Genomic DNA, 12,335 nt, shown 5'->3' on the forward strand with positions numbered 1-12,335 from the left:
AAGGTGGGGCCAGGCCCCATGGCCCTCTATTGACCAGCCGCCACTGTTTGATTGGCTGAGCTGTATCACGTGATGTGATTTACAACGCATTGGGGTACTTCTCAAGTCTCTTAATTGTCGTTTCCTCGCTCCTCGCATGGTTTCCTCCATGCATCCCTGGAAGGACTAAGACGCAAGGAAAGGACCCAAGTGAGGGAAACGGGGATGCAATTAAGAGACTTGAGAAGCACCCTTGGTCGGTGTGTTTACTGCACCACTGAACAAGTGCCATAAATGCTGGAAAAGCTGCGCCGGTAAAAATAGAAGCGCTCCGTCAACATTTCATAATTCTCAATTATCGATCAGTTTTAGGTCCTGGGTCCGGATACAAGGGCGTCTGGGTTTTTTTTGGGAGGGGGGGGGGGTTTCAGGGAAAGGCCTGAAAAACGGGTCCGCGACCCACTGAGAATCACTGGTGTAGACCACATTTCGCCGACCAGTGTAATATAACTTTGGACAAATGCGTTCACAGTAACCATTATTATCTCTCTTTCAATCTACAACTGAACAAACCATCAATATTTTAAAATAAATTGGGGTTTTGTGACACATTGATGTTATAACCGCATTTTAGCCAGTTGAAAATACGGTAAAAATAGGTCTTAGACGTTCAGACCGAATTTCAAGCCGTTTTCAACCAGAAATCAACATTGAAATCCCGGTTAGTGCTCACTGGGCAGTATTTATTAGGATTTATTTAATATCATATCATTGTGTCCTACAGCCAAATAATATTAACATTATGGATCCTTCAAGTCATTGATGATGTATTCAAACACTGTTGTTCAGTCAGATCTTTGTACCTCCTTCCTTCATTCCCTCCTTTCTGTCTTTAGGCTACTACTATTATCCCTCCTGTGTTTCTTCAGTCTTGCCTTTCAGTCAGTGCCACAGGGATTTAGAAACCCTTTTTATTAACAATTATTACTGATCAGTTTTCTTGAAGTTTCATCCAACACTTCCAGGAATATAATTCTGGTGGACAAATGTGCAATGTTGTTGTTGAATTATTTCATTATCCTATTTTTTTCTTCCTTGTTCTCCTCTGTGGCTCACACCATTTCTTCACCTTTATTCCTTGCCTCCTCCTTCCTTACCTCTTTCTGCCATCTTTTCTTTCTCCCTTCTGTCCTTCTGACCCCCCCCCCTTTTTTTCCTCCTCCTGCCTCACTCTGTTTCTTCCTTCCTCACAGACGCTATCCTACCTTTCATTACTGATTTATGTATTCATTGCATACTTCGTTTACCTTTGTATTTTTTTCAGCCTTTGTTTCTTCTTGTCCTCCATGGTTTTATATTTTGTCTGTTTTTATACCTCTTTTCTTATCCTTTCCTTCCCTCCATTGTCCCATTTCCTCTACTTCCACTCATTTGCCTTCCTTTGTCCTCTTCTGTTTCTCTTTCACTTCCTTCTTTACCTACTTTCCTCTTCCTACCTTACTTTTTCTATGCAGCCGTTTGTTGGTCCATATTTTTTCTTCCTCCTCTCATACTTCTTTCCTTATCTTCTTTTATTGCTCCTTCCTTATTTCCTTTCTGACCATTCAATGCGCCCTACTCTATTTTTCATTCCCCCCTCCGATCCTCCCTTACTTTTTTTTTTTTTTGCTGCCTTTCAAATCAAACCACCGTACACAACCATACACAGTGTGTGTAGTGAAATTATGTTGTGTCCAGATCAAGGAAGCAGCTAACAGATTCAATGCTCCTTACTCTATTTCTATCTTCCTCCCTTCCTCAACATGAAATGAACAATGATTATCCACACATAGCACGCCTCCGAGCATATTATATTAACCTAGTGATGTGTTTTAATATTTGTCATTTTTATTCCCCATCAGTGCTGCTCAGAGTCAAACACCACTGCTCTCAAAACTGGAGGCCCTGCAGTGCCACTTTACCTGGGGTCTGGACCCCAGCAAGACCAAACTTTTATATCAAAGGGACAAGCTGGTGGACATCGGCACAGAGGAGGGAAACAGCTGGCTGGGTCACATTTACAACCTGAGGGGGTTCGTTCAGTACAAGCTGGGCTTCACCGAAGACGCCCAGAGTTTCTTCAACAAGGCTGCAGAGGCCTTCCGCCAGATGAGAAAAGCAGATGACGGTCCCTGGTTAGTGGTGAACTACGGGAACCTGGCTTGGCTGCACCACCACCTGGGAGACCAAGCAGAGAGCGAGGCTTACCTGTCCAAGGTTGAAGCCCTGATGAAGAAATACCCATCTCCATCGCAGGACGAGCTCCATGCAGAGATCTACGCTGAAAAAGCCTGGACCCTGATGAAGTTCAGCACAGACAGAGAGCTGGTTTCAGATTACTTCCAGAAAGCCATCAGGATGCAGCCGGACATGGTGGAGTGGAACACCAGTCACGTCATGGAGTTAGCGAGTGCTTTTGATGACAGCGACACAGTGCTGGAGGCTGACATCTTTGAGAAAATGAGAGTCGCCAAGGAACAGGATCCAGAGAACTTGTACCTTGCTGCTTACTACCTTGAGCAACGTGCAAAGAAAGGAGAAAGAGTTGAGGATGAAGCACGTGAGTTAGCCGAAAAGGTTTTGAGAAATCCTGTCAGCAGCTACAATGGTATGAAAGCAATACTAAATGTTTACAGACACCTTAAATATTTTACTGAGGCCATTGATTTGGCAGAGAAAGCTCTGGAACAACATCCAGATGAGCGTTATCTGATGAAACGTGCCGCACTCACTTACAAATGGAAAATCATTCGTTTCAGCAACAAACAAAGCATGATAGACAGAGCAATCGGTCTCCATGAGGAGGTGATTTCTCGTTACCCTCATTCTTCATTTGTGAAGAAAGTAGACCTCGCAAAAATATACGCAAAGTCCAATCACGGCCAGGCTAAAGCTGAGCAGATGTTCCAGGAACTGCTAAAAATTGATCTGGAACCTGCCGAAAAACAGCTCCTTTACAACCACTACGCAAAATATTTAAACTTCGATCGACAGGATCACAACAAGTCACTAAAATATCACATGAAGGCGGCAGAGATACCGCATCAATCCTGCGATCGTAGGACCAGCATCAAAGCTCTGGAGAAGATTAAAAATAAACACAGGAACCGAATGTGGAGAGAAATAGAGGAGTTTCTGGAAAACCTGCAAGAGCCATAGTGGTTTCTTTACAACACTGGTCCTAAATCTGGAAAAATAAATTCATTGCATTACCTAAAAATAAAATCTGAGAATACTTATTAATTGAGCTGTATCCTTTATAAAGGCAGGTGTCTGCAAGTTGTTTTCAGTTTAGTAGTTATTGGAAGACAAAAGCTTTAACATTTTTAAAAAACTATATATTTGTCAGAAATAGTACACTCTCATCACATGGTTTATTACAATAGATTTTGATCAGATGTTGTGTTTATTAAATTCCTGTTGTGTGTTTTTTCTTAGCACTGTATTTTAAGTTTACGTAAGAACATTACTATTATTACTACTAGCAGTATGTGAAATCTGCTTTGCTGTATGCCTTTGAGTCGTGGAATATAACATTCTCTAATAATGTAATAGTAAATTTGATGCCTGTAACCTGAATATAACAGCAGATGCAGCTGATTGTATGTATAGAAAGTATGTCAAGCTGTGTCTCCGTAGTACACAATTACCTATTATTACTATTAAATATACAATGACACTAAGAACTCTTTAAGTTGTGTTTTTTTTTGCTGGTTACTATACAATAAATTCATGTACTCTACACAATCTTGCAGTCCTCTTCACAGGGCGCTGATGGATGTTAGTCAAACTACAGCTCTTGAAAGCTACTGCCAAATAGAATTTTTGGTTTTCAGTTAAACAGCCCCGTCAGTGTGAAGTGGTAACCAAACAGTAACCAGGTTACAAGGGAAGATGGCAGCAGAGTGTCGTAATGCAGGTGTCTCCAGGTAACCGCTGTCACCGCTGTTCACACCAACACTCTGCAGACGGCCGCTGCTCAAAATGTTCACATATACTAGATATATAAGTGTGTTTAAAATAATGCACACCAAGTTAATATTTCCATTTGATGGGAGGGTGCAGCCAAAACAATGTGGGAGCTTGGGTTTAAATATTTCCCTCAGTGTGGCATGAAGGCATACTTCAAGATGAAGAAAAAACTGTTTCTGACTTTGAATCAACTTAAAGGAACAGTGTGTGTGATTTAGTGGCCTCTAGTGGTGAGGTTGCAGATAGCAAGCAACAATATGACCCTCAGCTCAGCCCCCCCCCCCCCCCCCCCCTTTCTAAGCCTATCGGAGAACTGCAGTGGCCTTCAGCTAGTGATAGGTATCTTTAGGGTTTTATTACTGCAAACAGCTACTTTTATCAATACTGTAATGGGAAAATGTGTCATAGTCTCATGTGAAGGTTTAAAGAATGTAAGTCCTAAAAGTGCAGACACCAAACAGTAGTTTCAGTAGATGATTTCTGTTAGTTTTGTATCCAGGTGTCTTGTTATTTGTTATATTGTGCACTGTTTCTTTCTTCAGTAAGACAGAGACACAGAGAGGCCTTGACTAACAGAGATCCTTTGTCTGAAATACTTCTACTTCCTTTATGACGCATTATCTGAAGTTGTAAAGGCGTAAACCTTTGCATGCATATATGATGTGTGAGGGTAAAAAATGTCTATTCTGTCTCTGCAATAGTCATTGTAACAATGTCACAGTGGCCTCTAAGGAAGCATCTGCTGTGAGTTTAAACTGTTTGTTTAAATTGTAAGGCAAACTGTGAACAAAGGGATTTGCAAACAGGAGATAAAGCGCCTTCCTGACTGTCTTAAATGAAGTATACTAAGGCTCGAAGGATGACCTGCCTTTTATTGTGTTCTTTGTGTATTCTTGTTAGCTAAGCAGATAACAGGAAGCTGTCTGAACATAAATGTCCATGCATTGTGACTGTTTAGCCAGAGCACTCTTACAGATGACTGCAATGTGTCTGTGAGACTGTTCTCTTTGCTTGCAAGCAAATAAATTGACTTTACAAACTTTGATCGTTCATCAAGACTCTGTTTATTTTATATTGATAACAAACCTTCACTTTCTTCTCCCGACTAGTCATAAGAAATATTCCACAACAATACTCTGTTCTTTTTCATGACAAATGATTGCATTTTAAAGCATATATAGAATTTTAAATACAAATAAATTCAGAACAGGATTAGAAATGAATTATAACAGTAATGTTTACAACAGCAAAGTCACTTTATAAAGTCATTAATATTTCACTGGAAACCTCCTGAGTAAAGTTTATAAATAATAATAATAATGAGGAACACAGACATTAGATAGTATCAGTCATTCCTCCCGTCCTCTCTCCTCCTCTCTGCTTTGTCTCAGCCAGTAGAGAAGTTTACAAGAACAAACTAAGATAAACAGTAAACTTCAGACAGACAGCCTTCACTTTAGCTTGTTTGTAAAAAAAAAAAAAAGGAGAAAAAAAAGGTTTTGGCCGATCGCATGTGCTGTGTTTGTGTAAACATAACGAGTTAGGGTACAGTGGATGAGAGCGGCCAATTGAATTAGGTTTTGTTTACATGTTAGTGGTTGTGGAACAGATGTATTGATAAATGATTGGCTTTTACTTGCAAATGTTTTTTTTGCAGTAACAAGCGAAGTTGCCGTCAAATCAAGTATTCTTCACTTCACCTGGTTCAGGGACCACCGTCCCGCCTCTCTGATCACTGATGCATCATGTGTGTTTGTGTCTATGTGTAGTTGGAGGAGCTCAGCCCCACAGAGAAAGTAGTGGAAATGCTCACTTCAGCGTGATATTAAATTACACCTAACCATTAAAAAGTACTAATAAAAAGCACCAGTAACAGAGTTTATCAATACTCCGATTTTTAATAATCCGGGGCACGTTTAATACCGAGTCTCAGTAGCCATCCCTACCTTTTAGGTAAGGCAAAAACACAAACGTCTCTCACCAGAGCCAGTGTCCGTTCTGGGCTGCTGTAGAAACACGGCGGTGCAACATGGCGGACTCCGTGGAAAAGGACTCGCTCCCTAATTAGATATAAATGGCTTTTTCTAAGCTAAATAAAACACAACGATTATTAGTTTCAGGTCATTATACACTAGAGTTATGCATAATATATTCCTTTTCTGCCAACTAATCCCCCTAAATGTTACACACTGTTCCTTGAAGAGAACCCTCCTGTTATGTTCGTTTTTTAGGTACAGCAATGATGTTCCCGGGTCAATGTGACCCGGTGCATGTTTAATCATCCAAAAGTTGTCAGAAACCAAAAAATCCTAATAACTATAGTTTGTACCTCATCACCAACACCATTACTAACAATTCAATCAGTATTTAGTGGAATGGAGTTATTCACCCCTCCATAGATCACAGTTCAATTCGGATAACTCACTCGTTTTCATGAAAAATACATGTTCAAACTATTTTTTAGGTACATTGGAAAAACCTAGATATAAATTGCATTAGTCTACCAAAACATGTATTTTTTTTCGAAATCTTTTTTACATTTTGAAACTTTCTTTTTTTCATGGGGTGATGTAGATAAATAGAGATGAGACACCTCTGATGTTCAGGGTCATATTGACCCGCTCACTCAAAATCAAGCCAAATGAGTCATAAGGATTTGTATTGAAAGTAAACTTTATTCATGTTTATTTATAGTGTTAAGAAACAGACATTTACAAAAATGAACAAGAGATGAGCACAATGAACGAGGTGTGTGTGTGTGTTTGTATGCGTTTGTCTGTGTATCTGTGTCTACACAGCACACGAGTGACATGTCGTCACGGTGTGCTTTGTGCAAATACATTTTGCACATGTCGCACATGTTGTGCTCGTCTTGATGTCATCAGATGGCTGGCAGACCTGGCACCTCTTCCTCTTCCTTTTTCACCCAGCAGCAACCTAGAAAGATAAAGATAATGATTACTTTACTATGTCTTTCTCCTGATCCCCTGAAACGCACACATGCATGCACACACACAATTACTTACCTCAGACACTAGTGTACTGGGTGCACTTCTCTCCCGGATCTCCCTCACTGTGGCTGCAGCGACTGGGGTCCTCGGTATGTGCTGTCTCCGTTGTATGTGCGGCACCACGAGTGCCTTCCCAAGTTCCTCGAGAAAGATGCGCCTCTTGTACAGCTTCGACACGTTCCACTGAGGAAAAATCTCCGTCCAGATGACGAACGCATTGTAGGCCGATACATTTGGGGCAGTAAGACACTAGGGCTGTGGTGTCTGTGAAGACAAACTTGGACGACTGGGGAGCCCTGTTCTTGATCTCCAACAGTTCGGCAGGGAGCTCAGATCTGTTTTATCGGACAGTCCTGACCATTGTGAGCTTTCTCTTTAGAAGTTCCTGACCCAGGTTGTAGGATGTGAAAAACTTGTCACAGGTAATGTTGTGCCCCCTGATAGCCTCTGCCATGTTGAGCACAACCCTCATGCCCTGATTCTTCAGTGGGGCTCCTCCAATCGGCTTTCCAGTGTAAACCTGCATGTTCAATGCATAGCAGAGACAGTATGTAGCAGTGAGCAGTGAGCAGTGTCTCTGCTGCGTGTTAATCACTGCAGGATGATGCTGAGCCCAGAGAAAGTTGACACTGAGGTGTGTAGAGATTCTCCAGAGCTGACGGGTTACACTGTGTGAATGTGACTGGACGTACAACACACAGGTGGATATTAAATTAAATTAGGTACACTGAGCTACAACTAATGCAGTATAATACAACAGTCCTGCAATAAATCCTCCCTGCTAAAGAGAGGTGTTGATTTAACTGTTTGTCATTTTGGAGGATGTTTGTGGTGCTGTTAAATTTTGTTTCTTCATACTACAATATATTGTTGAGGGTTGAGTAAATAATAGTAGTCGTAGACTTACTCAGCCCTCAACATATGTAAATGTAATTTAATGAGGACACTGCAATAATATTGATTAGTACTACTTAATGATAGACGGCAAAAGAGTCTGAAATAAAGTTTTTTTTGATGGAAGGAACTGATTGGCTGGTGTGAAATCCATGTTACCATGATGCCAACGGGCAGCAGACACAAGTAGAAAACGTTTGTAATTTCATAAAAGTAAAGAAAATTGAAGAGTGAAATTTTGTTTTATTAAAATAAGGGTTGGCACAGACAATGTTCTACAAGGAGTGATATTTATGCTGTGGAAAGTCACGATGTTCAAGCCCAGAGGATGATCCTGCAAAATTATTTTTATTATTCATTCATTTTATTTTATTGTAGAATAGTTAAAAGTACAAACAGTAAATAAGCTTGAAGGATTTTACATGGGATAGCTTCGTGGCGTCATTGTCATGACAACAGAGCCAGCTATAAAGTCAAAGTTCAACATAAATCAACTCTTTCTCATCACAAGTCTCAACACTACAGCCTGAAATATTCACCCAAATAGTTTAAGAAGCATTTATTTAAATAAATAAGTTGATAATATAATGAATCATTACATACATATAATTCAGTGTTTCCGCTCATCTGCAGTTTATTCACCTTCAATTGTGGAAGAGTGGCAGAAATATGACTTTGTAACAGTTATATATTATGTTCATTATTGATAATATTTGTTCTAAGCTCTCTGAACAAATATTATAAAGCTCTCTAAATGAAATAACAAAATTCCATATCAAATAAATAGCTCCAACACTCTCCTTAAATTGATCGCTGGAGCAAAGATGTTTGAAAACACGCAACTTTTACTTTGAAGGCGAGCTGTCTCTGTTTACAGCTCTCGACTTCCTTTACTCAATTGTCATTATTAATCAAAAGATCTTGTCATTTGTCATTGTGTATGAGTTATTTTCTTGTAATTACAAAACAGTAACTCATAACTCATAACTCATCAGAGAAAATTGAGTGACCAAAGTTGATGAGTTATGTTTCAGTCTGATCAGATGTGGCTGTAGGTTTTCAATCCCAGGAAACGAAAGTGAAGGCCGACAGGTCACAAAACATACAGATGCGTTCAAAGGTTTCACAACACGTTGATATTATCATTCGATGTGAAGGTGCAGCCATAACAATGTGGTATCTCGGGTTTTAATCTTTCACTCAGAATAAGATCAAGTTCTTCAAAATGAAGAAAATAACCTTTCTAAATTATAGAAGCGCTTTGCATCCAAAGAAGACAATATATAAACACCTTATCTCGTCATTATGAGTTACTATCTTGTAATTACAAGATAAGAACTCGTAATAATTAAATCAAATTAAATGTCATCTGAGCTGGACAAATAATATCGGTTGCTATGTGCAGCCGGCTGTGAGAGTGAGTGCACAAGGACATAGACATAGTGCAGAAATATTCAATAACTTCATTTGACATGCAGTGTAGTGTGACCAAACTCACTACATCAATGGTCTTCTCCTGGTTATACGCAACAAATTTGTGAAAATTTGCTTATGCAAGAGAGCATTTTCCTTTTAACTCGAGGTTGGTGGTTTGATCCTCGGCTACTACTAATTGTATGTCTTGCTGTCCATTAGTGAAAAACTAGACCCCAAGTTCCTCCTTGGTCTGCTTTACAGCAGCCCACTGCTCCTGAAGCCATATGGTGGGTTTAAATGCAGAGGACACATTTCATGTATGCACCTGTATGTATATGACCATTGTAATAAGGGTTACCTTTTTTAGTTTAAGAGACCATTGATGTGTGAAGTGTTTTTGGTCACACTCCGCAGCATAAGAATGAAGTTATTGAATATTTTTGTGATATGTCTATTATTTTTTAAGCATTGCACCTTGTAGACCAGGGGTGGGCAATTATTTTTCCCAAGGGGCCACATGAGAAACAGGGACTGTTGTGGAGGGCCGGACCAATAGACTGAACTCAATCCTGCTCAACATTATTCCACCTCTTTATAAAAAGCAGTAAGTTGTTTGGTTTTGATGAGCTGTGAGTGGTAAGAGTAAATGTTATGATCAGTGGTGGAATGTAACTAAGTATATTTGCTTAAGTACTGTACTTATGTACAAATTCAAGGTACTTTACTTTAGTATTCATATTTTATTTAACTTTGTACTTCTACTCCACTACATCTCAGAGGGAAATATTGTACTTTTTACTCCACTACATTTGTCTGGCAGCTTTAGTTACTAGTTACTTTGCACATTATCATTTTTCAAACCTTTCCAAACTACCCAAACTGAACAACAGAGTATAAAGGAGTTAAAATGAGCTCCACCTAAAACATCTGCAGCAGGAATAATGATCCAAACAACATATACATTTGTAATATCCATATATAATAGTAGAACACTGACGGGGATCATGTTTTTGCAAAATTAGTACTTTTATAACTATTACTATACAATTACCTCTTTCTGTTTTTCAGTTCAGTGCGAGAAATCTAGTCTTTGTTGAGCTTGAACGAGTGACTGAAGTCAGGCTGAATGTGTGAGGTGAGATGTGAAGGACAGCTGACAGGTGATGTCAGTGAGAGAGGATCTGGATCTGGATTTGTTCAACTTCATCACGGATAATGTTTGTTCACAGATGTAGGTAGATCCAAAGAGAACCAACATCTTCTGAGCATGCCTCCTCATGTGTGGAAAGTTCTCCTCTTTGAGAGAAGAATACAAATCCAGCAGTGATACTGATTTAAAGTGCTCTGCAGTACTGCATCAGACTGAACGAGAGAGAATTGTCTACACATTGTGAAATTCCTGCCCGAGATGAAAAGCCTCCATCATAACCTTTTTGAACTCGACATATGCCCTCATATGTCGTACGGGTAGTGCAATTGTCTCTGTACATGCTGAGACGGTAACAGATGCTGTGATGCCCAAAGTCTGCACTGCAGTCGTGGTTAAATCCGAGCATCACAGCAAAATCCTTCTTCTCGGATGGGAGAAGTGGGATGTGACCTTGGCCTGTGATCCACTGCAGAAACCTTGCAGGTGTGATGGACCGTGGGCCGTCTTCGTCCTCTTCATGATCTTCAGCTATGAAGCAAAGAGAAGAAAAAAAAAAAAAAGTTATGTGACAGTTTAAAATGTAGTTTTCCTTTTTTATTGCAATGCAGGTCTTTAATTTAAAGAAGTGAAATAAACAGAGGTACTCTCGGTCACAGAAGAACAGCTGATCCAAAACAAATGTAATCAAATGTGTGTTATTTCCTGAGGTTTGGAGATATTCCACTATTTCGGCCAAGCACAATGGTTATAAATGGCATTCTGTGTTAACATTAAGTCTTTCTACATAGAATGGAGATATAGATTGGCCTTTGTAAAAGTTCTCATTAAGAACTACAGGTTTAGGAAAAAATGTATCATTTGTATGTATAATGTATATGCAGTTGTGGAGTGTAACTAATTTAATTTACTAACTTTACTTAAGTACTATTTAAAAGTACTTGTACTTTATTTCAGTATTTGCATTCCATGCTACTTTATACTTCTACTCAACTATTTCAGAGGGAAATCTTGTATGTTTTACTCCACAACATACATTGAGAGCTTTAGTTACTGGTTACTTTGCAGATTTAGATTATTAATACATATTACTAAAATTAGTTCCACCTTCAACAGCCGCAACATTAAAGTGATCAACATTAATGCATCAATAATTATAGTCCAATAACATGATAGATATATATATATATATATATATATATATATATATATATATATATATATATATATATATATATATATATATATATATATATGATACTGAAATGGGCCATTCTTCAAAATGACTAATTATACTTTTGCTATATTTTGATGCTAATACTTTTGTGCTTTGACATAATTAAGGTTTTGAATGCAGGACATTTACTTGAAACAAAGTTTTTTTACAGTGGTATAGCTACTTTTACTTAAGTCAAAGATTACTTCTTCCATCACAATCTATATGTATGCTTAATGTGATAATGGCTTTGCTCAGCCAAAATAAATATTGTGAAAAAGAAAAAGAAAAATATTGAAGAAAAGCCAAACACTAGGATGAAGTTGCATGTTTCAAATATAAACAATTGTGCAATTTGTAACTAGTATGTTTTCTTTATGCAATACCTCTTCATGGCCCATATCCCTGGACATGTTGAGATGTCTTTTTCCAAGTCCTGCCTGGGCAAGGTCAAACTCTTCAGAGGAGGTTGGGGTTGTCTCTGTGTTACAGGTCCCAGCATGAATGGGCCTGATCACAGATTTTGTGCCTGAGAAAAACAGGAAATAAATGAAACAGGCAAACGCTGTGGCTTCTCGCTTCAGTGTCCTCTCAAGCTATGAGAAGACGCTGAACGCGCACCTACAAATCTCTGGTCGCGAGGCAGATCAACAGCGCTCCA

At 39.0% G+C, this 12,335-nt stretch overlaps 1 protein-coding gene and 1 long non-coding RNA gene across 2 annotated transcripts; one reads left to right on the forward strand and one right to left on the reverse strand.

The window, feature by feature from the left end:
• Positions 1–1,860: 1,860 nt before the first annotated feature.
• On the forward strand, positions 1,861–3,243 carry LOC142939327 (protein IFIT1 homolog B-like). Its single transcript, XM_076082609.1, has one exon. It carries the CDS (start codon positions 2,128–2,130, stop codon positions 3,175–3,177), a length of 1,050 nt encoding a protein of 349 aa, XP_075938724.1. The 5' UTR covers positions 1,861–2,127; the 3' UTR covers positions 3,178–3,243.
• Positions 3,244–10,031: 6,788 nt separating this feature from the next.
• Positions 10,032–12,260, reverse strand: LOC142939331 (uncharacterized). The gene is made up of 2 exons (XR_012949957.1): positions 12,061–12,260; positions 10,032–10,989 (listed from the first exon to the last, which is right to left on the reverse strand). It is a non-coding gene; the product is annotated as an uncharacterized LOC142939331 (long non-coding RNA).
• Between the last annotated feature and the right edge of the window lie 75 nt (positions 12,261–12,335).

This window comes from Anarhichas minor, unplaced genomic scaffold, assembly GCF_050575085.1.
Source record: "Anarhichas minor isolate MPS153535 unplaced genomic scaffold, ASM5057508v1 ptg000096l, whole genome shotgun sequence".
NCBI classification, from domain to species: Eukaryota; Metazoa; Chordata; class Actinopteri; order Perciformes; family Anarhichadidae; genus Anarhichas; species Anarhichas minor.